Source organism: Pelodiscus sinensis, chromosome 2 (genome assembly GCF_052426305.1).
Source record: "Pelodiscus sinensis isolate ZL-2025 chromosome 2, ASM5242630v1, whole genome shotgun sequence".
NCBI classification, from domain to species: domain Eukaryota; kingdom Metazoa; phylum Chordata; order Testudines; family Trionychidae; genus Pelodiscus; species Pelodiscus sinensis.
The window spans coordinates 225,133,408-225,159,159 of NC_143053.1; the positions used below are offsets into that span (position 1 = coordinate 225,133,408).

At 44.4% G+C, this 25,752-nt stretch overlaps 1 protein-coding gene across 2 annotated transcripts in view; it reads right to left on the reverse strand.

The window, feature by feature from the left end:
- Positions 1 to 25,752, reverse strand: part of DNAJC1 (DnaJ heat shock protein family (Hsp40) member C1) — a 255,874-nt gene that overhangs the window by 23,563 nt on the left and 206,559 nt on the right. For both annotated transcript variants that reach the window (XM_075922502.2, XM_075922503.2), the window contains exon 9: positions 7,757 to 7,876. In XM_075922502.2, coding sequence (XP_075778617.2) covers positions 7,757 to 7,876 — 120 coding nt within the window. The remainder of the gene's footprint in view (positions 1 to 7,756; positions 7,877 to 25,752) is intronic.

Consider the following 25,752-nt stretch of genomic DNA (forward strand, 5'->3'; position numbering starts at 1 on the left):
CATTCGGGACAAGTCAGGCCCAGAGGGTGAAGGAGCAGCGAGGTTCAGCCTGTAGTTTGTGTTTTGTTAGGTAATCCGCTTTGATCTGTTTGCTATCCCTTATAATCATTTCAAATCTCTCTTTTGCAGTTAATATATTTTAAGTTTTAATCTAAACCAGTGAGTATGGAGTCAATTGCCTAGAAATCTTTGCTCAAGGGGCAAAAACTGTTGCATATTCCTCTTTACACTGAGGGAAGAGCAAACTCTTTGCGCTTATGTTATTCATGTTATGTTCCCTGTGCAGGACAAGATGGCATAAAATTGAGTTTATACTTTGCAGGGGGTGCATGCATGCCTGGGGAGTTGCCTTGGCTGCAGCCTTTCTAGTGTAGGTTCACGCAGAGCCTGCAGATGTGAACTGCAGCTGGGTGTGTCCCTACCTGTGTGAATGCTGCTGTAAGAATAGGACTGGGAGCAGTCTATAGCTTGTCACAAGAACACATTGTGAGAGTGGGTCAAAGGTCTCAGCAGTACCAGTTTCAGGTGGCACCCCAGGAAGGAACTCATCATAGTCCCTTATCACTAATCAGCAGCAAGGTATGAGCTTCCTTCCCCTGAACTCCCTCCAACCACTGTTTGGTCAAGGCACTAAGCAAAGGTGCCTTCATCTCACTGCAAGGCAAACATGCTCAATATATATAAAGTTCAGAATGCTTAGGTATCAATGATGTTATCCAGCAGAACCCAGTAACAGCATACCGCATTTCTGATATTTCTAAGCAGTGTTTTTTAAGTAACAAACAAACTTTTCAGGCAAAGGTGATAGAGATATGGACCAAAAGCCCCTTAAAACTGGACACTTAAAAATGGCCAAAAGCACATTATATGCCATACTGTCAGGATGAGATTAAAAAAACAACTCCGTACACTCAATGCACAAAGAAAAGCCAACACGCAAAAACAAATGAAATCACAAAAAGACTAAGTTAAAATAACAGTAAGGATCTGACATATTGACAAAAGCCAGAAACCTCTCCTTAAATCACTTCATTCTGCTTAAGAATACCAGTGGAAACGAGGACCTCAGAAAAGTTTAGTACTGCAAATCATAACATCACAAAGGAATATAGTATGACCTACAAATTGTAAAGAAAAAATTCCATTGGTGCTCTTTTTTTGCTTCTTGGTTATGTATGAAAAGTTTAGGGTTTTCTTTAACACTGCAAACACAGTTTTGCTCTGTTTTTAGTAAAGGATCTTTAGCTGACTACAGAGCCAGTGGGATGAAGGCATAAAACACTGAAACTTGAGTAGTTGAGAAAAGGGAAGATTTCTAACTGGATTATTTAAAAAAAACAAAACACTATTTTTGTTAATACCTATTTAGCCAAGCTCCTGATAAACACTTGGGAGCAAGCCTCAAAGATTCAAATACAGTAATTCCTCATTTAACATGGTAGATACGTTTCAGAAAATGATTGTGTTAAGTGAAAACGTGTTATGTGGGGTCAATTTTCCCATTGAAAATAATGGAAAAGGTGGAGGTTGTGTTTCAAGCAGTGATGTCAAAGTCAATTTTCTGTTGGTGCTGAGTCATCAATGTCAACATTAGACGATGTACTGTACTGTACAGTACAGTAAAACTCCCAATAGGGCATCAGCTGGAACCCAGAAGTCCTGCGGTTAACCGCTCTGTCGGCGGGGCTGCTGAGAGCCGCATGTGCACTCGCAGCTCCAGCCTGCACTTGTTAGCAGCCGGCACTGGGACATAAGATTGGGGGAGAAAGGGGACTGGGTTACAGCAGGGAGGGGAGGTGTTTGGGTCTGGGGAAGGGAACGGGAGGGAAGGAGAGGGAGATTGGGTTGGGAGTACAGTATGCCCCTGCGATGGGTCTGACGGGTCCTGCACTGTGTGTGGCGAGCGGAGGGGAAGTGTCGCCGGGGAATGGTGTGGTGAGCGGCGAACCCTCCGCCACTTTGCAGGGAGGCAGGGGAAGCCCCGCGCAGCCGCCGGCGACAGGCCAGCTGGGGAAACCATGTTATTCAAAAATATCCCCCCCCCCAAAAATCGTGCTATCCCAAAAACATGTTAAGTGGGCACGTGTTAACCGAGTAATTACTGTACAGTAGTTTGGTAGTCTTACAAAGAATTTCACAGCAAAAAACAAGGGAAAACAAGACTTGATAATCCCAATATTTCCAGGCAAAAACTAAGCAAGAATTATTGTAAAGGAAGAAAGAGGCCACGCTATTATTTTTTGTTTTGTAGGTCACAAAAGAGTTCTGGTTCATTCCTTAGACGAGACAAACCCTATGTTCATTTAGCCTGCCTAATGCTGGACTAGACTGCAAATAAAGATCCTATGTCCTCTTTGACAAAATTAAGGGATGGCCTAATATCCACAGCATAATGGCTATGTTTATGGTAGCTCCTAACTTCAGAGTTTCTAACACCAAGGCAGCAACTGTGAGGGAGCCATTTTAAGCACCATTTCATTGACACCTGCTCAGTGCAGGCCTATACAACACACTCATAATAGCAATTGCTGGTGCCTGACATACGAAAGTGGAACTGCACTAGCATTAGGAGGAAGAGTTCAGATTAAAGCCTAGCATAGACCAGGTTTACACTCTGCATAGTGGAGTGACTATGTACTGAGTACCCTCCTTTGGCCAAATTCACTTTGCAGCTATACTGACCCTATTAACTCCCATTTGCAGGACCCTTTAGAACTGCAGGCTTTCATGTGGATAAATCTCCTGTCCCAGGGCTACTGTAATAACAAACAACTCTTAATCCTCACAGTTCCAAAATAAAGTGCATCATCACACAACAATTCATATGTAGCACCGGAGTCTTCTCTCACAGCTGGAATGCTTCTTCTGTCCCACTCTGTCTTCACACCTCATTCTCTCAGCTTGCCCTAGCTGAAACTTAAGTCTTCTGGCACAGACCTTTAGGCCTCTAAATTGTAGGCCCAAATTGTGTCTGGGTTTCCACACCGGAGCCTTCTCTTCCCTGGGCTCTGCTCTCTTACAGCTCCCTTGGTCTTGTGGTTTTCCCTGCAGGAGCCCTTCACACAGACTACAATTTCCTGAGCTTCCTCCCTCCCCTTTTCTTTGCAGCCTCCTGAGGCTCTTTATAGGGCAATTGTCCTGAGTCCTGATCTCTTCCACGTGTGACTCATTCTGTAATCAGGGATGGCTAGCTTCAACAGGATCCATCCTGTTACATATATATAGGCCACACAAATGCTATAGCAATGCTATAGCTCAGTGGTTCCCAAACTTTTTGGCATCACGCCACCTTTTTGGTTTTTGAAAAACCCTCATGCTCCCCCCCTCCTCCCCCCAAAATAGCAACAAAACTTTAGAAAAAAAAGAACTGACTGGGACAGCAAAACTTGATTGGGGGGAGGGGGGTCTGGGTCACCTCATGCCCCCCCACCCCCCGTTTGGGAACCCATGCTATAGCAGGTTATTTCCAGATCCTGATTTCCCCTTGTAAAAAATCCTCTTGCAATTCTTTTTTGCTTGCCAGCTCAGTAAGACTGCTTACAGGATATATCTATCCCTTAGCTCACTAGATAGCTCAGAGGACAGAGGATCCAGTGGTTGAAACTGTCTCTCTGGAGTTTGAGTGGCAGTCTTCTTTCTTTCCTCCAGTATTTGGCATGTACAGGTAACATTTTGGGATCTCTCATCTGTGAAAGGCTCTCTACAGCAACATATTTTTACATAAGTACGCACAAAACTGACAAGAGAGGAAGAAGGCCGTCAAATGTATTATTTTAGGACTCCTTTTTGCATCATTCAGCTTGGGGTGGGGAACCTTTTTAACAGCTGTGGCCCGCTGTCCCACAGAAAAATCAGTCAAGGGCTACACACAAGTAAGAAGCAAAAAAATAAAATCCCAACCCCTCACTGATGTGGCCCCCGACTGAGAAGGAGAGGTATTCCCCTCACACACCAGAGCCTAGAGGAGCCCAGGCTAGTAGATTTGCATGCTCCAGCCCTGTGGTGGGTGGCAGAGGGACTGGAGCATCATCATGGATTCCCCAGTGCTGCAGGGAGCCCTGAGCCTCAGGGGCTGGATCCAGGCAAGCTGAGGGCCACATCCGGCCCATGGGCCTGAGGTTCCCCGTACCCCTGATGTAGGGGGTTAGCATCCAGGGACTTTGGTGAGGGCCCACTAGATCAGTGGTTTTCAAACTTTTTTCAGGCAACCCAACTGAAGAAAATTGTTGATGCCTGTGACTCAACAGAGCTGGGGATGAAGGGTTTGGCGTGTGGGAACTAGGAAGGAGTGGAGGCAGAGGGTTAGAGTTACAGGGGTGAAGGCTGGGAATGAGGGGCTTAGAGTGTGGAAGGGGGGTCTGGGCTGGGGGATGGGATTGAGGGGAGGGAGGAATCATAGCTCTGAGCTGGAGGTTCAGGCTCTGGGGTGGGGTCAGGGATGAAGGGCTTGGGGTGCCGGAGGAGGGCTCTGAGCTTGAGGGTCTCAGAGCTGGGGCAGGAGCTCGGGGTATGGGCTTACCTCCAGCGGCTCCCAGTCAGTGGCATAGTAGGGAGACTAATGTAGACCTTCCTGCCTCTTCTGGCATCACACACCACACTGTACCCCTGAAGTGGCCAGCAGCATGTCTGACTCCTAGGGGGAGGCAGGCAAGCAAGTCCATGCAGCTCCTACCCACAGGCATCACTACCCAGCTCCCACTGACCAGTTCTTGTCCAATTGAAGTGTGAATCTGGTGATTGGGCTGGGGGCAGCATGCAGAGCCCCGTGAATTCCCTGCCTAGGAGCTGGATCTACTACTGGTCACTTCCAGGGTGCAGCGCCGTGTCCAAACATATTAGGACTAGCCCAGTGGTTTTCAAAGACTGGGTCATGACCCAACCTTAGCCAGGCAGCACTGCTGATGGGACTTCTAATGGCCTGTTCAGCAGTGCTGAGCAGAGCCACTAGGAGGTTGAGCACATTCCTCAACCCACTACTGGATCACAATTGGCATTTTGAAAACCACTACACTAGGTGTTCAAAGACAGATTCTAAATTTTTTTTAATTGTCTGTCTGTATAGTGCCTACTAGAATAGGGTCCTGGTCCATGACTAACACTCCCAGACACTACAGCAACATAAATAATACTAGGGAGCAGTGCCTCCTACTCACTACTCTTACAAACCCCACTGTCTCTGGCAGTAAGCAGCCCCAGCCTCTTGCTCCCTCTCAGCTGCCAGACAGGGCTGAAGCCACGCCAGACCCAGCCTCTTGGCCCCCTGCCTCTCTGGCCACTGGGGCCATCCCAGTCTCTGGGTGTCAGTAAGACCGGCTCTCCCCAGAGCCGCCAGGAAGCACTGGGGCCATGCCAGACCTACCCCCTGCATACCTCCAGCCACTGGGGAGGGCCGTGGGCCATTCCAGAACCAACCACAAGGGAGGATCGTGGGCCGCGCCAGACCCGGCTGCTGGGGAGAGGAGATGGTCAGCTCTCCCCCCAGCCACCAGGGAGGGCCAAGGCCATGCCAGACCTGGCTTCTCGGCACCTTCCACCTCCCTCCCTGGTCACAGCCATCCCCAGCCTTCCCCCACCACCCTGACTGCAGCCAGTCCCGGCCTCCGCACCCTTCTCCCCAGTCGCAGCCAGCCCCAGCCTCCCTAGTTGCAACCAGCCCTGGTCTCTCAGCCCCCCTCTGGCTGCCAAAAGAGGGCCAAGGCCAGGCCAGGGGGCAGCGGGGGCAAGGGCGGCAGTGGCTCCTTGCTGCACTCGGCTCCCCAACATTCTGGGACCCAGCAGGTAACTGCCATCTCCAGCTGCTTTGGGCCAGGGCTGGGAGTGCTCAGGCTGCAGACAGTCCAGTGCTCCAGCCTCAACTCTCCCGCCTGCAAGATTAGTGCGCCAGCACCAGCTTCCTGCAGTGGAGGGAGGAAGAGGAGAAAGCCCCAAGACTCTGCAACAGGGGAGCGAAAACCGGACCTAGCTTGGCATCTTGGGGCTTTCACCTCTTCTCCCTGTCCCACAGGAAGCCGGTGATGGTGCGCTAGTCTTGTGGGGGACAGGGACGTTGAGGCTGAAGCACCGGGCAGGCTCTTGGCCCTGGCCCAAGGCAGCCGGAGGTAGCGGTTCCCACTGGGTCCCAGAGAGTCGGGGCTCCAAGAACAGCAAAGAGCCACTGCTGCCCTCACTCCCGCCACCCTCCTGCAGGGAAGTAGAATCTGCTCAGGCTGGGCTGCAAGGCAGTTTTGCCATCTCCGAACACTGTCTGGGGCAGGGAGGCCACGCAAGGGCGGAGTCTGTTGGACGCCAGAGTGACATGATGATGTCACTCTGGCATCCCATAGGAAAAACTTGTAGATAGATAGATAGATAGATAGATAGATAGATAGATAGATAGATAGATAGATAGATAGATAGATAGATAGATAGATAGATAGATAGATAGATAGATAGATAGATAGATAATAATAGTCTGTCTCAGGCAGATTTTGTTTACAATTTTTGTGCAAGTCTTTGTTTAAAGATTTATTTTTCACACATAGTACGCTGTCAAGCTGCTTAAAATAAAATATATTACTCAGAACTGCTGTGTAAAATAAAATGTCTTCTAATAAAACCCTCTTTGGTCAGTACTGTTAAGTGAGAGACACCTCATATCTAAATTGAACACAACATATTTCACCATCTGTAGTATACTGCATCATACATTGCTTAGTTATGTGCACCTCAAGAACCCTACAGCTTGCTTGTAAATAATACAGGCTTATTTAACGTCTTAATAATCTCATGCTAGAAATAAAAATCACCTTTCCATTATTCGTTTCCAAAGAAAAAGTTTAAAAAAAGCTTTATAAACGGGCTTGCAGATAACCTACTGTAACCTATATGATAAATTTGTGACTATTTGACTAAATGAAGGTTTGATTTTCCGAAAAAACCTTTGCTAGATTTTTTATTATTAAATATAGAATATTAAGTCCCAAAATGTACATCAACTGAATTAAACATTTAAACCTTGTGCTACTGAACTCCTCCAGAGTCCAGATCCTTTGGAATAGGATCAACTGAAAGGACTATTGAATGCCCTCTGCAGACACTGTGGCGCACATACAAGTGATCTATTGCTGAAAATGAAAAAAAAAATCCTTTTATAGGCCACTCAAGAGTTTTCAAGATAACAATACATTAAATCCTTAACTATGTGTGTATATATTATATGTATGTATGTCACACCACTATAAAATATGTATTTGAATAAGGATATTAATTATTTTACACAATATGACTGTTAAGCATATTATAGTATGAAAATAAGAAATGCAATACTATCAATCTCATACCAACTGTTTTGTAGAAATAGTTCAGTTTAATTAATGGAAACCACCTGTATAAATGCTATTAGCTGATTCATACTTAAAAAACCCCCGGCTTAAACAGAACTGTAAACTAAGTCTCACAAATTTCCTTTTGAGTTAAAAGGGGTTACCACAAACACTAAAAGCAGGCATTGTTTTTCTGTTATCAGGTTACAAGTAGTTCAAGTCTCTAAGCACCAGAATCCCCCATACAGCTGATCAGTTACAGCTGTTAATTGTGGAGCAAGGGACTGCTGACATCTGCTTCTTGCTTAGTTAGTTAATGGTTCACTTCCAGGTCCTGAAAGGATTGCAGCTCCTCTCAAAAGACAATGTTGGACCCCATCTATGTCTACCTTCTACACTGCCTGTCTTGTTCTGGTTTGTCACTCTCCATACAAAGCAAATCTGAGTGAACTCACATCTGCCGCTGATCGACCCAATTCGTGAGCAATCTTTTCCCATCGACCTGGGGTCCCCCCTGGGAACTTAACCATACTTCTTGTCAGCTGGCTAAGGTCCTCTTCTGTCCATTCAGGTGCCTGCAAAACATGTGTAAATGTTTGGGAAATTAGAAAAAAAAGTAGTCAAATAAAATATTGAACACTTAAATTAATCAAATAATGGATGCTGTAACAAATAAAGTAATTTAATACTGCTTTAAAAACTTGTTAGTTGAATGCTCTGTTTCTTCTGCTGTTACAGAAAACAGGACATAAACAACTTCCAGTGATTGAACTTGAACCTTTAAAATTATTTAATACGCAAAATGCATGTTAGTGCAGTAGATACATTTAACTTATGACACTATGAAAAAAGCGAGCAGTAAAAATTAAAATAAACCACAATCTAAGATATCAACATTATAGATAATATATAAAATCCTCTTACATATACTTGAATTATCCATAAAGAAGGAGAAATATTTTAAAAGTCCTCAATTAAAAAATATTGAAAATAATCCTAAATGTTAATTATCAATCTGTATCTTAAAAACACTATGCCCAATTCAGTTAGTTGTTAAAGCCACTATAATATATGTATAGTTTAACATTTCGAGATCATACAGCCGTGAAATCTGACAATTTTGTATTCCACTATGAATTTTTCTAAAGCAAATACATTTTTCTATTGCCCGTGGCTTCAGTGACCACGCACATGAAGAAAACAGAAAGAAACTGGACATTTTCAAAGAGCAACAAGGCCCAATAACTAAAATATAAAACAATGTTCTACTGCATCAGCACACTGCAAATGATAAACAATTTCCTCCTTTATGACAACCAAATAAGCAAGAAAACACCGGTTCCTCAGATATAATAGCAATATTAACTATTACATCTTTTTATGTTAAATTGCCTCTCCAAGAACACAAGGCTTTGTACTCAGTCTTCCATATGAGTAAAACTAGTGACTATTGAACTAAGCATTTGTAAAAAGGAGTTAAGCATTTTATTTTTAAAATAATCCTTTATGACAAATACTTCTTCTAATCACCATTTCTGATAATGAACAGAAATATATCAAGCAGTTTGCATTACAGAGCCATCAGCACAGAACAACAGTCAGAGGTGAGTGACCCCAGGGACCATCTCCACAGCTACAGCAAAGCTTCTCCCTGACACTAATCCTGCCTGTCATTCTCCCACTGTGCTCTAACCACACTGACATCCGCCTGCCGCACTGCAAGCTTAAAGGGCCCTTCCTGACTTTTTACTGTCTCCCCCAATCAATGGTTCAAGCGTGCTCTTTTCACCATGTCCAAATGGCAGCTTCACTCATAATCAAAGTGCACTGCCCCTGTTAAAGGGCTTCCCGAAAGGCTCTACCATTTGCATTCATTTGCAAAGCAAACTACTTTTATTCACTTTGTTCTGCTATCAAGAATGTTCCCTGAAGCAGATAAATTGGCATAAATACAACCTGCCACTTAAGAGACAGTAAATAATAGCCAATAGTGGGGAGGATTTTATCAATTGTTCTATTTTGTAGCCACATAATTCTTTGTTCATCAAATACTAAAAGCCTCAAATATTCATATTTATATAGTTTTTAATACAAGCACAGATTAATTGTCTATCATAGTTTATATTTAACATGTGTGAGAGATATAGCACATACATTAAATATATAGTAAAGGTGTTTACGGAGAAAATGCTAAATACAAAAAACATGTCATACAACACCGCAACCTTATATTTTATTTGTTGTACAAAATACAAACTTATTTGTTCTAAATTAAAACTTCTTTATTACTATATTTGCATAACTTTGGGGTCCATAGATATGACGTTCTTGGGTACCTTTAAATATTCTAGTTTGAAAATATAATTCCAGTACCATTTATTTTTAAAAAGAAACAGCTGAGTAGGGAATTTTAATTTTCACTAAGTTTTTCATAAGTAATATAATGCACACATTGAATGTAAGCATTTGTGAATGCAACTTTGCTTCAATAACAAATTAAAATTATGTTTTACATTGATTTCAAATGTAAATGCTTATAACATAAAGTAGCTGCATAAATAGATGTTAACACAATATTTAAAGCATATCCAAACAATTTCACACAAAAATCAAAGTAATATTTCTGCACTAACAGAAACAATTTAGAGGCAGCAAAACATCTGATAGGTTTTCATTTCTTTAAAACAATTTTCATAAGTTTCGATTCTTGGATGTGTTACATATTTAAATTCCTGTGGATAAATGTTACACAAGTAAACACAATACTCATTTTCCTTAGCTATCATCATTCCGAAATTCTAATAAAAACCTACTACCTACTGATTTTTAAAAAAGCAAACAAAACCCTAAATTCTGCATTCAGCTAAGATACCAATGTACTGAATGAAAATTTTATTTCAATAACACGATAACTTACATTAATACAATTTTAAACAATTATAACAAGGACCAAAATTCTTTGATAGACCTTTTCAGGAATCCATCATTAACCACTAGCGCTGTAAAGAGCTTTGGTGAATTTGCAATTCCTCAGCAATAGATAATTGTGTCTTTAGATGAAACAGCGCCTACTATGATCCAACTACTACAAGCAGCCAGGAGGGTGGCCATAGTGTGAATGTATTCTCCTTGTTCTGATCTGGATCCAACTGTAACCGAGAATCTCAAATGAATGCATAAGCATACTGCTTTGTCACGTTAATCATGTGTCCAATATTACTGAAACACTGGACCAAAATTAATCTTTGCAGTTAAATAATGGAAGATACCATATAGTGAGGGGACAGCTGATGTGACTGCATAAGCATTTTGCATCAGAAAAGCTCTGCTCTGGGATTAACTCGCCACACTGAATGCAAAATAAAAGGAAGCAGAGCTATAGGCCTCAGCTTTTAACATTAAATAAATTACATTTACAAATACAAAAACAATCATAGCATTTGCTCAAATTATATTCCATTAAATGGTTTATTGTACAGGTCTTGTAAGAATCAATATACGCAAACTTCTCTGCAATCTTTGAAGAGCGAGTAAAACTGCCTTATGTTATTTTCCATAACTATTACATGCTTTTATATCTTTAATTATTTCATGTAGCTCCTTGTAGCAAAAGCAAGTATATGCTATGAGGTCTCCTTTATAAAAATAATTCATTTTTTAAATAAACTAACACCACAGACTACCATTTGGTTTCAAACAAAACAATCTTTTAGATCTCTAATTTAAAATTGTGAACATTTTGAAGAGTCACACAACTGCATACAATTTTACTGATAGACTTGAGAATTATTTACATTTTAGAGTTCACATAAAAGTGCCTAAGTTTAAAAAGAATCCATTCTAATTTGATGATTATTAAGAAATTCAAAGACTGAAATTCTGTCATTGGCCTACCCCACAAGAAGTTAGGCACTGTTTCGTGCACATTTTAGCTCAGCCTCACCTTCCCTGCTATCCAATACATAAAGCCTTTGGACATACATTCTCAAAACACACCAAAAAGTTATATTAGCATGACTATGTGTCTCATGGAAGCAGGGGTGAAAGTAACCTAAATTTCTTACAGGTACTATATTATCACAACCTCCCTCCTCCACTCCCCCCGGTTGGGGTCGGGGTGTAGGAGTCAAGGCAGGGGGCTAGAGATGTGTGGGGGTGCAGTCAGAGTTGTGGTGTATGAGAGGCTCAGGGAAGGGGGTTAGGGTCTGAAGTGCAGAAGTCAGGGAACTGGGACATGGGAGGAGAATGGAGGAAGAGCCAGGTTAACTTACCTGGCTGGGACTGAGTCACTGCAGTCAATTCTACTATCTCCCTTCCTACCCATGCCATGGAAGAGTGGGTCTGGGGCCAAGCACTGCAGCCAGATGGGATTGGGAGCGTATTCACCTCCCTTACAGCGTGCACCTCCTGCCGGCCCCTTCATCTTTCCTGCCTGCCTCCTACAGAGTGGCACGCCCAGCCAGTGCTTGCCAGAGTGCAGCCGAATCTTACTGGAGCTGAACACTAGGCCGCACCTGCTTACTTTCACCTCTGTAGTGAAGTGAAAAACCCAGAGATGGATGAGCCAACCTAACTTTGGGTCAGGACATTTCTAAGTCAACAGAAGAATTCTTCCATTGACAGAGCTACTGCCTCTTGAGAAGGTGGTGTCTGTCACTGTAGTATTTATGCTGAATTGCTACACAGGTACAGGTACAGCACTGCAATTGTGCTATTGTAGTTTATTAGCTATCAACATACACTTAGCTTCAGGGAGTAGCCGAGTTAATCTGTATGGGTATGTCTACACTGCCACCCTAGTTCGAACTAGGGTGGCTAATGTAGGCATTTAAACTTGCAAGTGAAGCCCGGGATTTAAATATCCCGGGCTTCATTTGCATGTTCCCGGGCGGGCGCCATTTTTAAATGCCTGTAGTTCGAACTACCTGCCTGTGGCTACACACGGCATGGACTAGGTAGTTCGAACTAAAACTCCTAATTCGAACTACCATTAAGCCTCCTTGCAGGAAGAATAATGGTAGTTCGAATTAGGAGCTTTAATTCGAACTACCTAGTCCATGTCGCGTGTAGCCGTGGGCAGGTAGTTCGAACTACGGGCATTTAAAAATGGCACCCGCCCAGGAACATGCAAATGAAGACTGGGATATTTAAATCCTGGGCTTCATTTGCAAGTTCGAATGCCTACCTTAGCCACCCTAGTTCGAACTAGAATGGCAGTGTAGACATACCCTATGGGATAAACTTAAAAAAACAACAAATGGTCTGGTAGCACTTATAGACTCACAAAACATGCATCATGAGCTTTTCTGAAGAAGTGGGTTGTGCCCATGAAAGCCCATGATACCATCTGCATGTTTTGTTAGTCTATAAAGTGCTACCAGACCATTTGTTGTTTTTTAAACATACACTTATTCTTGCCATCTTATCTGAGGGTACAGGTACAAATTTATGTCCCGCTCTAGCGTGTGTCTGCCCGCCCATACTGAAGGATGTAGCTAAAGCATGTGTAACTGATTTAAAATGGTCTTGGATGGTCTGCCAATGCTATTCCACAGTTCCCATGGCCTGTATTTTCCAGCTCTTCTATCTGCTGACCTCCTACAGGAAGCTTACTGCTGGTTTAAATAGAGCCATTAGACATTAATCCTTCATTGCTTGTGAACTATGCTACCGTCAAAACAACTAAATCCAGCTCAAACAAGAAAGATGCTCAACCAGTGATTCTGGCAAACTTTCAGTGTGAGGACTACAAGCCTCTCGCCCCTCAACCCTGCCTTTTTTTTTTTTTTTGGCAGAAGCAACAAAAACATGGATATGTATAGCAAAATCTCAGTGAGAGTGGTGGAGGTTAGGACAGACCAGACTACACACTATTTCAGGGAGCAGACCAAGCACTTCAAGACCACCTACTTCAACATGAAAGAAAAGACTGGAAAGCCTAGCAATTACTATGAAGAATCTGACCAAACACTGCCATCACCTCCAAAGCCCACAGTCCTGTCCAATCATCTCGAGTCACACAAATACAATTTTCAGACCAACAGCAGAGTGGACAAGGACAGCACCAGAGGACAGGGGCTAGAATGTCAGTACTCTTCTAAGATGTAGCATATGCAAAATTACCTGCCTGTTGTCAAAATGTGATTTTGTAGAAAAAACCCATGGAAGATGGATCTGTTGATTCCTATGGAAAGTGGAGGCAACTTTAGGGAGAAACTTGGGATGCAGCCTCAGAGTTGCTTTGTCTTATAAAAAAAATACGTGGTGGGTCTGGCTGTAAGGCACTACTTCATGTGCCTAGCTGAGGTAATGGCAATTAGAAATTCTGTCTTCATGAATAGGCAGAGCTTGACAAGTGGCGGTGAGCCCCGCTCGCTAGCCGTGCGGTTTGGCACGTTGCGCATGCACGCTGAGCATGCGCTGACTGTGTTGCGGTGCCATGCTGGGCTAAAATTGCCCTAATTGTCGAGCCCTGTGAATAGGTATCAGAGAAAGCAAGTTGCCATGTCCGGTCAAAGCAGGAGGTAGAAAACAACAAATCTGGGTGAAGGACCAACCCATCACTACGAGAAAGCCAGAGCAGAATGAGCCAAAGGGTAACCAGGGGACATATTGCCATCTGTGTCACATAAAGGAACCAGATTTGTCTTAGCCAGTAGAGGACAATCACAATAACTCTTGCTGTGCCTCTTCAAATTTTCAACAGAACCTTGGTCAGAAAAGAAACTGTGGGAAGGCATACAAGAGTACTCTGTCCCATAGGAGGATTAGGGTGTGTCTGAATGAATGTTTCCCCAGATTGGCCCTGGAGCCAGAAACAAAGACATACTATCAAAGAGATTTGTAGTTGGGGTTCCTCAAAATGTTCATCTTCCATTCATGGTTATCATTTGTATCTCATATTCTGTATCCCTAGTAGACAGACAGCTGAGATAAGCACATTGTGACAAATGAACCAATTACAAAGTTTGAGTGCACAGGTATTCTGCAATGTGGCTTGGTGATCACAAGTTTGTAGATGCAGGAGCCAGGACATGTGTACATCAGGCACTGCACACATAGCCTAGCCCAATTTGAAGTCAATGACTATTTGGTCATTGATTTTAATAAGAGCAGGATTTCACCACAAGAATCACTTCGGTTAGCTTACTGAATGAAATATATTTTTAGGCTCGGATCATGCTAACACTCATGCATGTGAATAATTAAGCACGCAAACAAGTCTTTTCATGTTTTTAATCATGTGAATTAACATTTGCAGGATGAGATCTTTAACCAAGACCCCTACAACCAAATGGATTTTGTAATTCAAGGTATATTTTATTTGTACTATATACATTACAGAAAGTACAGGATTTTTAAATTATTTTTTGCACGCCTGTAAATGCAAACGTTTGCTGAAATCTGCTCTGCTTTAGCAAGGCTACTCAGTCTATAACATTGTGTTCCGAACCGTTGGTTCAGATTAAAGACATACACCAGTCCCTAGAGCTCACATTCAACTGAATTCACACTCAGCTCTTACATTTTTGGGATATACAATTATCACTCAGATATATACTATTCCTGAACTTGTGTCTTCTTTCAAAACTCACTTCCACTACAATGCCCTTACTAGAAATCAGTTGAAGTTTAACTAGCGAGTCTGAAAGGAAGTTGGAGTTATCAGTGGCAGACTAGCTACTGGCACAATAGGGCTCATGCAGAGGGGGCCTGGAAAATTGGGCAGCCTGGTGTCCCAACCCACTCTGCCTGATTTTCCTGCTTCAGAGCAGGGGAAGCTCCCCACGCTTTGACTCCACGCCCCAGCTGGAACGGCTGTGTGATTGCAGTCAGAATGGGAGGGAAAGGGCCTCCACTTACTCTAGCTCAGAGCCCTGCAGATCTATAGTCCACCTCTGATGGCAATATGTAGAGCCCAACATGTATACAAAATTTGTATCCATATCTGCATAATCAATCTATGGATATCTGCATCCACATCCATGGACACAGATACTAAGCAGATACACAGATTTTCAGGGTTTCAAATTTGCTAGGTTCTAGATACAAAATTTGTATCTGCATTTATACCTGCAAAAATGGTCCACAGATGTGGATACCTGTGGATATAAAGCAGATATCCACAAATTTGCAGGGCACTAAGAATATGTATTTACAGTTGTAGTTACAGAAGCTTTTTTAAAATAGCAAATGTATATATAATACAAACTCTCTACATCACCTTAGAGCTTCTTGTAAGCTCTTCAAGGCAGGAACCACATCTAACTCTGTATAGCACTTAGGACAACGATACCCCCATTCACACATGAACCTGGAGTATGGCATCTGGAAACTAGCATAATATATTAAGATACTATGTAGAAGAAATTTAAGTCAGCAGGTGACCTTAAAAATGCTTTCATTTTGTTCAAAGCAAAATCATATGCTAAGAAGCACTTCTCATGAATAAACTGAGATGTGAATAGTTGATTTTAATTACAATGGGTATTTCTGAGATTTATAGTGGCTGCCATCTTGATAAAATGACATGTTTGACACTGGCTTTTTGGCAGGCTTTGGGTGAATATGTAAGCCAGCTTTAATACCAGTTTTAACCGTCAGAAGGTTGTTTAAATCTTTCAGCGTTTAAATGAAGAGTCTAATTTACAAATATTAACATTCACTTTGATAAGTAAATTAGATTGGAACCTGGCATTCAAACCTTTCTGTGTATTCTGTAAGGTTAGTATCACAGCTGTTACTTTATTTTTGAAAAGCAAAGATGGCTGCATCATTTTGTTCAGAAACACCAATGTTAATTAAAATATTTATTTTCAAATACTTTCTACAATCTAAGCATGGCAAGGAGTGATTCTTACTTTAACATTCTCATTCTCACTCTTGAGTTGAGTAACATGTATACAACTATCTTGAGAGGATATAGGCTGAAAAGTAACCCACATTTACTATTTCAGACTGGTAAATCCCGTCAACAAGAAGTTAAGTTATTATTTGTTTCCAGTAGTTCTCACAATGTGCTAAGTGAATACCATACATAAGAAGCCACAGTCCCTGCCTTTACGAGTTTAGTTGTCTCTTAGATCCTCATGGTCCAACACAATGAAGGGAGAAAAGGTAAAAATGTGTAAATAGTAGAGATCAAAATAATGATCAGCCATATAAGGCAATATAACATTGATAACATTTTTTTTTAAATCCCCATTTACCCACAAATAGAAATAATCAGACAGTCAGTGGTTTGTGGGTGTCACAGTAGATATAACAAAGGAATTTTTTGTTCAATGGTTTGAAAGCTTTCAGTATTGCAGGTACATCCTGTAATCCAGGGACCACTGACTACCAACTAGCAGAGGACCCAGTGGATGTATATGGCTATAGAGGGATCCCATAGGTCAAACATATGCACAACAGTGCACCGAAGGGCTCAAGAGCCACTAAATGACATAATCACTACAAAATGCACGTATGAAAAATATTTAAGGAGTTACTTATCTATATTTAAAATTACGTTCTTAAAGTTTTGGCATTAAGGCAGGTTCTCAAGTAAAAAAGATTCTTTTCAGGCAGGAGGTAGCAGACGCCTGTCTCCTTGGTTGGCTATTTGTGTATTGTATGCCTCACAATGTATGCCTGTATGCATACTTAGCTGCGGGCTAATAAGAGATTACAAAAATCTACAAGAAAGGAAATCTCCAAGATGTACAAAAATCTACAAGAAAGGAAATCTCCAAGATGTAACAAATAGCAGGGATACCATTTTTAGGAATAAAGACAAAGAATTGCTCTGGTATATTTTGGAGCTCAAGGGAACATACTAGATCTTTCACCAAGAAGTCAATCTGACAGCATGCTTGACTCATGAAGGGAGCAGGAGTTGGAGAAGAGCACAACCAGATGGACTGTAAAGCACAGCAAAGATTTTGAGTAAGCAATGCTCGAGACCACAGTATTTTGTTCATTAAGTGTAGGATCTAGAACATACGCTACAATTTTATTTCATATATAACCATTTGTTTCCATTACTTCTACTAGCTATTATTTGAATATCTAGGCTTTGTTAATTTTATGCTTGATTTTACTGTAAACTTATCTAAGTATCAGGCATTAATCTGAGAAGTGATCTGAGGTAGAACTACTAAGCTAGGGTGTACTATTATTTAAAAGCAGCAAATTGGGGAAGATTGCAAGTATCCAGTGGATCTGGAACTGGACACTTTTCTGCAGACATTTGGAGGGCTCGAGGATGTCTATTGCTAACATGCAGAATGACTGGAGGGCCTCTGTGGCCTAAAGTGGGTGCTTGTGTTGCCTGTGGCCAGTGTACTTGGGGAACTGATCCACTGTGTGGTGCTTCACAACCCTGGATACCCTTGAGAAACAGCACACAGACCACTATGGAAATTGCAATGCAAACCAAAATAAGGATATGTAGACTGACTACACAATTCCTGAAACACCACACAGATATACTGCGAAAAGACTGATAAAGTACTCACTATGGGCTGGATGATTCACAGAAAGGTAGTGAAATACGCAGCTGTAGATTTTAAGGATAGAAGGAACTATTAAATCATGTAGTCTGACTTCCTGAATAACACAGATCACAGAATTTCAGTCAGGGTACGTCTACACTTGCCCCCTACTTTGAAGTAGGGAGGCAAATTGCAGGAGGAGTACAGTTAATTCGAAGTATGGGGTTTTCCCTCGGACTACCATGTCTACATGCGGTGAGTTAATTCGGGCTAGTCAATTTCCAACATGACGACCGGACGCAACTATGCTAATCAAGCGCGGGATATTTAAATCCCGCGCTTGATTTGCAACTTCGTCGCCTTCATTTGCCTCCCTGCTTCCAAGTAGGGGGCAAGTGTAGACGTACCTTCAGTTACCCACACTCTGAGCCTAATACTTTGTGTTTAACTAAAACATATCTTGCAGAAAGACATCCAAGACTTGATTTGAAAAGTATCTAGGGTTGTCAGGTGTCCGGTATTCATCTGGACAGTATGTTTTTGGCGCCCTCAGTCCAGTAAAAAAATTCAGAAAATACCAGACATGTGCAATGTCCTGTATTTTCTGTTTTTCCGGCTGGGAGCCCAATGGAAGCCTAGCAGGTGCAGGGGGAGTGGCTGGGGAGGTGGGGCCACAATCGGGGCTGGGAGCCCTCAGCTGGTTGCGTCTCCTTGCATCTGACGTAGGAGTGATGCGTTGGGGAGGAGGAGGAGCCCTGTCCGTGCTCCTGGGTGCTGTTCAAGCACATTGTGCAGCCCTTGTCTGGAAGAGAGGCCAGCAGGTGTTTGTGGCTGCATTTAGGTGCCTTCCATGGGCTCTCAGACAAAACTGACGGGTAGAATTTCTGCCTCTTCCCACTGACCAAAGACCTGGCTATGGGAGAGTCACTTTCCTATCCACACCTGCTGCCTGAGTTCAGAGTTCCCCATGACCACCCCCCCAGCCCTGCCATTGCGTTGCCCCAGGGTCTGCCTCTCTGCTTTGGGTAGCAGGTGGCTGCTTTGAAGAGCAGAGTCTGCTATCTCCCGTCATTTCCAGCTTGGTGGCTCTTGGTAGTAGCCACACAGGGCCTGACCCCCGCCCGCTCTGAGCAGTGTAATCAGGCTGTGGGGAGTGGAGCTGGGCTGGACTCAGGCACTTTGTGACCCAGGCTCCTTTCTATGGTCAGGGAGCACTGGTAAGAACCAAGCTATATGCAGAGCTCTTCTTCAGGTCTGAGAGCAGGGCTCAGTTTAGTGTTGCACCAGCAGCTCTTTAGGAAACGTGCTTGAGTGTAGGGTTGCCAGGTGCCCGGTACTGAACTGGACAGTCCGGTATTTTCGCCTCCTGTCCGGTAAAAAAAATTTCAGAAAATACCGGACACCTAAAATGTATGGTATTTTCTGATTTTTTCCCGGCCAGGAGGGGAAAATCCCAGATGCTTACCAGGTTCTGTGGGGGAGCTGTCCAGCAGTAAGCATTATTCGTTAAGTATCAATTGGTCACCCGTTCACATCTCTAGTTTTAATACTCAGCTGCTGGTTCTTGATATGCAACTAAGTTAAGAAGCCCTTCACTATGTTATTTTCTCCCCCGGAAGTTACTTATTTACTGTAATCAAGTCACCTCTTGAGCGTTTCTGTGATAAATTAAACAGACTGGGCGCTAAATCTCACAATAAGGCATCTCTCCACCCTCTGAATAACTTTTGTGGCTCTTCTTTGAATCTTTTCCAATTTTTAGACATTCTTTTAAGAACACAAACACCCAGAACTAGACACAATATTTCCAGGATTGATCTCAGAAATGCCATTTACTAGGGACGTTACATTTCAATTAATCAGCTAATCAAGTACTCAATGAAATATCCATTGATTACTCGATTAGTCATGAAGAAGGGTGTTCTCTGTCCCATTATCCCCACTGCACCTCTTCCTTTGAAATGTACAAGAGCCGTGGGCAGCGACATTTCCTGATTGCCGCCCCCCCATCCCGGAGACGGTGCTGGGGGCAACCAGCTTTTAAGCTAGCTTCTCCCAGCACTGGCTCCTGCTTCCCCTCCTCCTTGGTGCTTCGACTACCCAATAAGCCTAGAGGTAAAATGAATTCTCTACTCCTTCTTGATATTCCCATTTATAACATCAGTGGATCACCCAGCTCTGGACCTTTATTTTAAAAAAATGATATTTATACAAGTGATGACTACCATCCATTCAAAATTAGGACCCTTTGTGGTAGGTGCTGTAGAAAAGCAAAAAAAAAGGGAGTTACTCACCTTGTGCAGTAACGAGTGTTCTTCGAGATGTGTATCCCCGTGGGTGCTCCACTATAGGTGAAGGGTCGCCCTGAGCCTCAGATCGGAGCTTTGTATAGCAGTTTCCCCTATTGAGCCACGCATGCCCAGGAGGCGTCTCAAGCCCTTCCCGCCTCTTGAGGAGCGTGACTCAACCTCCTCCCTTTCAGTTCCTCGTCTTCGCCCGAGTAATTTCGACTCCAAGCAGAGAGGAGGCAGGGAGGGTCGTGGAGCACCCACGGGGACACACATCTCGAAGAATACTAGTTACTGCACAAGGTGAGTAACTCCCTTTTCTTCTTCGAGTAGTGTCCCTGTGGGTGCTCCACTGTAGGTGACTACAAAGCAGTATCCAGTATATGGCTGGAGGGAGCCAGAGTCAATGTTTGGCAGTGGTGGAGAGCACTGCCGTGGCAACTGCTGAGTCACTCTTAAGTTGTGGAAGAATAGCGTAATGTTTAGCAAAGGTATGATCTGAAGACCATGTTGCTGCCCGGTAAATGTCTCTTAAGGGGACATTGCCCAGAAAGGCTGTAGAAGCAGCCGTGGCTCGAGTAGAATGCGCTTGTGGTGGGCGTAGTAGCGGTCTATTGCCCAGAGAGTGACACTTAATTATGCATGTCGATATCCACTTTGAGATTCGTTGAGATGATATTGGTGTCCCTTTGGATCGTTCAGCAATGGAGATAAAAAGTCTTTCAGATTTACGAAATGGTTTTGTTCTTTCTAGGAGGAAGGCCAGAGCCCTCCGGATATCCAGAGTATGCAGGCTGGCATCTGTCTGCGAAGAATGCGGTTTTGGGAAAAAGGTAGGTAACACGATCGGTTCGTTGAGATGGAATTCTGTACAGACCTTTGGCAAAAACGTGGGGTGGGGTCTAAGCATGACCCTATCCTTTGTGAAAACTGTGTAAGGAGGCTCTGACATTAATGCTCCAAGTTCGCTCACCCTCCTGACAGAGGTGATGGCTAAGAGGAAACCGACCTTCATAAAAAGGAAAGGAAGTGGTACTGTTGCCAGTGGCTCAAAGGGAGGTCTGGTGAGGCACTTCAAAACAAGATTTAGGTCCCACAAAGGGGGTGGGGCCCTATGTGGTGGGTACACATTCTGGAGTCCCTTTAGGAATCTTTTTGTAATAGGATGGTTAAAAATGGAGAAGCCATCTACTGACGTATGAAATGCTGCTATTGCAGAGAGGTGTACTCTTAGGGAGGAGATTGAGAGTCCTGATGCTTTAAGGTCCAGAATGTAGTCTAGGATGGTATCTAGTGGTGTGGCACGGGGCTCCACTTTGGCTCGCTGACACCAGTGACAGAAACGTGTCCATTTCTCTTGGTAAGTTTTCTGAGTAGACTGTCTCCTGCTGTGGAGGAGGACGTCTTTTACTCGCTGGGAGCAGCGATCTTCTACCTCCGAGAACCAGAGAGAAGCCATGCCTAAAGATGCAGGGTATTGAGTTGTGGATGCAATATCCTGCCATCGTCCTGAGATAGTAGGTCTATCTGGAACGGTAGTGGGTAGGGAGGCTGGACCGCTAGCCTGTGAAGGTATGGGTACCAGGTTTGGTGAGGCCATGATGGCGCAATCAGGATGACTAGGGCTTTGTCTCTCAGGATCTTGCACAGGACTCTTGGGATGAGCAGTATGGGAGGAAAGGAGTAGTGTAGGGGGGCTGTCCATTTGATTAGGAAGGCATCCCCCAGAGAGCGTTTGCCAAGTCCCGCACGTGAGCAGAATTGGGGACATTTGGTGTTCTGGGTAGAAGCAAAGAGGTCTATCAATGGCCATCCCCACTGGTGGAAAATTGAGTTCATTACCTCCATATGTAACTCCCATTCGTGGTCTGAGGTGAAGTTTCGGCTGAGGGAGTCCGCTTTGATGTTGTTCACTCCGGGCAAGTAGGATGCTATAAGGGTGACTTGGTTGCGGATGCACGAGTTCCACAGGCAAATAGCCTCCGCGCATAAGGAGCGGGAGCGGGCTCCACCCTGTCTGTTTATGTAGAACATCATGCAGATGTTGTCCGTTAGGATGCGGACTGTGTGATTGGCAATGTCGGAGGCAAAGTGTGCACAGGCATTCCTTACTGCCCTCAGTTCAAGGAGATTGATATGTAAGAGTGTCTTGTTTGGGGACCACCTGCCTTGAACTTCATGACCGTCCATATGTGCCCCCCAGCCGAGCAGGGAAGCATCTGTGGTGATTTGGATAGTGGGTTCGGTTTGTTGGAATGGAACCCCCGTCAGAAGATTGTTTGGCACTGTCCACCATCGTAAGGATGCCAGCACGTCTGGTGGGATAGTAACCGTTTTGTTTCGAGGGTGTCGTAATGGGATATAAACGGTTGCAATCCAGAGCTGAAAACATTGAAAATGCAGACGAGCGTGGTGGACTACGTAGGTGGTGGAAGCCATGTGCCCCATTAGTCGGAGGCATGTAAGTACCGTGGTGGTAGGAACTGTAAGCATCCCGTTTATAATTTCTTGCATAGTTGCAAAACGTTGCTGAGGTAGGTATGCCCGGGCTGTAACTGAGTCCAGGCGTGCACCAATGAACTCTATGTCTTGAACCGGGTGCAGAGTTGACTTGTCTTGGTTGATTAGAAGGCCTAGATGACTGAGGAGGGTCGTGGTTGTATGTATCATAGAGGCCGTTTCGGCGTACGAGAATCCCTTTAGAAGGCAGTCGTCTAGATAGGGAAATATGATGAAATTTTGTCATCTGAGATATGCCGTTACGACCGCCAGTACCTTCGAAAATACCCTCGGAGCTGATGAGAGACCGAAGGGAAGAACCCTGTACTGGAAGTGGTCTGGTCCCAACATGAAGCGTAGGTAGCATCTGTGGGAAGGGTGGATGGTTACATGGAAATAGGCATCTTGGAGGTCGAGGGCTGCAAACCAGTCTCCTTGATCTAGCGCAGGAATGATAGTGGACAGTGTGACCATCTTGAAATGCTGTTTCTTGAGAAACTTGTTCGGTTTGCGGAGGTCCAATATAGGTCTCCAACCCCCTGTTCGATTTTCGGTTAAGAAATAGTTCGAGTAAAACCCTCTCCCGTGGAACTCTCGGGGTACTCTTTCTACAGCTCCGATGAGGAGGAGTCGATCGATTTCTTGTTTTAGAAGGGTTTCGTGAGAGTGGTCCCTGAAGAGGGACGGGATGGGGGAAGGGTAGAGGGGATAGAGGTAAATGGGATGATGTAGCCCACTCGAATTATCTCTAAAACCCAGTGGTCCGATGTTATGGATTCCCATTGAGGAAAGAATGGCTGCAAACGGTGGGTGAATAGATGGCCATTTTGAACTCGTGGTAGATCGTAAGAGAGGTGTTGCAGGCCCCCGACCAAATCTTCAAATTTGTTGTTTAGATGGTTGGGTAGTTGGTGGGAGGGCCTGGTTGGGGCGCCTTCTGGGACCTCGTTGCCTTGGTCTAGTGTCTTCATAGGGCCTCTGTGGTCGATTGTATTGCCCATATCGGTATCGGTTGTATGAGTTATATGGGGTATATCCTCCACGTTTATAGGACGGCATGTACAGGCCCAACGTGCGAAGTGTGGACTTAGAATTTTTGCTTTTATGGAGCATTTCGTCCGTAGTAGCTGCAAATAGCTTTTGCTTGTCGAATGGCAAATCTTCCACTTTAGGCTGGAGTTCGCGGGGAACTCCTGACAACTGGAGCCAAGAAGCTCTATGCATGACCACCGCTGTAGCTGTAATTCGGGCTGCGGTGTCAGCAACATCCATTGCAGTTTGGAGAGCGGTGCGGGCGATCATATGGCCCTCATGAACTATTGCTTTCAAGATGGATCTTTTGGACTCAGGGAGATGTGGCACCAGTTCTCCCAGTTTCGAGTAATTGTCAAAGTCATGATTTGCTAAAAGAGCGGAGTAGTTCGATATTCTGAGTTGTAGGGTGGAAGAGGAGTATACTTTCTTGCCAAAGGAGTCCAACTTTTTGTGGTCCTTGTCTGAGTTGCCCAACTTGTATTGTGGGAGCTTTGCACGTTGTTGTGCTGAGTCTACGACTAATGAATTAGGTTGTGGGTGTGTGAAGAGAAAGTCGTTGTCTTTTGATGGGACAAAGTACGTCCTGTCGATTCTCTTATTAGTTGGCTGAATGGATGCAGGTGTTTTCCAGGTCTTCCGAGGTCTCCATTATTGCCTCGTCTATAGGCAGGGCAATCTTGCTATGTAATGTAGGATGGAGATTTTTTAGCAATTGGTACTGTTTTTTCTGGACCTCTTTCAGGGAAACATTCTGGCTTGTCGCTACCCTCTTGAATAGTTCCTGGAACTGTTTTAGATCATCAATTGGTGCAGAATCTGATGGTACTACCGCTTCATTTGATTGTGTATCGGGAGCATCAGAATGTGTGACATTTATAGAATGAATGTCTGATTCATTGTCAGAGATTTGGTCCGTCTCTTCATCCGAAAGAGTTGCTGGAGGTAGGGGCTGCGGCCGAGATGAGCTTCTCCGGGATGGAGTAGAGTGAGTTGGGGAGCGTCGTCCACATGGCTCCCAGTGTTCCCAGGGTCCCTATTGTGGTGGATAAGGTGGGGGTGGGTACGGCCAGTATGGGTGCCATGGGTTCTGTTGTGGTGGAACCCTGTAATGGTGAAAGCGAGGCTGCCTAGGTGATGCGTGCCTCGAGGAATAAGACATGTGGTGGTCATCCTCAGGAAGAGGAGCATCTTGGCCGGATAAGAGTGACGTAGACCTGGGAGGGGATAGCCTTGATGGGGATCTCCCAGGTGAGTAAGATGTGGAAGGCAGGCACTGATAGTACAGGCTGCTGTGTGAGTCAGTTTCCTGCTGAGGCTGATCCCTAGCAGTCTCATTTGGCTGCCTGTCTGGTTGTACTGGCAGCGTTAGTGCAGCATCATGCTGCTTAGTTGGAGCTGGTGCCGGGCGCTTAGCAGGCTGTGATTTGCTCTGCTGCGGTGCCGTGGCTTTAGTCGGTACCGCAGCTTTAAGCTGTGCTGTGGCTTTCGGCGCCGCCGAAGCTTGAGGCAGCATCAGGGCTGGAAGTGGTGCCGCAGTTTGAAGCGGCACCGCGGTTTGCTTCGGCGCTGGCTTTTCTTGCTGTGCCGGCTGCTTGGAGTGCTCCCAGGGCTGCTCAGCTGTAGCACGCCCCGATGCCGGTGCGGAGTGGGAGGATCGCCCTGAAGCCTTCGTGGCAGGGGTCCTCCTGCTCTGGTGTGCTTCTCCTCCATGTTTTGGAGAGGAAGAGGCTGGTAGGGAGCGGGATGGTGAGGGTCTGCCACTCGGCTCACTCCTGGAGGGTGGGGGTGGGGGGGCTCTTGTCGCGTTGCTGCCTGTTCCCCAGCGGGCTGTAAAGCCTTTTCAAATAAAATCATTCTCAGGCGGAGTTCTCGGTCCTTCCTGGCTCTCGCCGTGAGTGAATTGCAATGAGTGCAGCTGTGGGGAGAGTGAGATTCCCCCAAACAGCGAATGCACTTTGAATGCCCATCTGAAGCCGGCATAGGATCCCGGCATTGGTCACACTTTTTAAAGCCTGAGGAGCCGGACATGGCCAGTTCTCTCCTCTTTGAGCTTGTTCTATGTATTTATTTGGCTGTTACTGTTGTTGTTGTCAGTCTCCGTGTGTTGGTTTTTTTTATTTTTTTTGTTAAACTCTTTTCTTTCTTTCCTGTGTT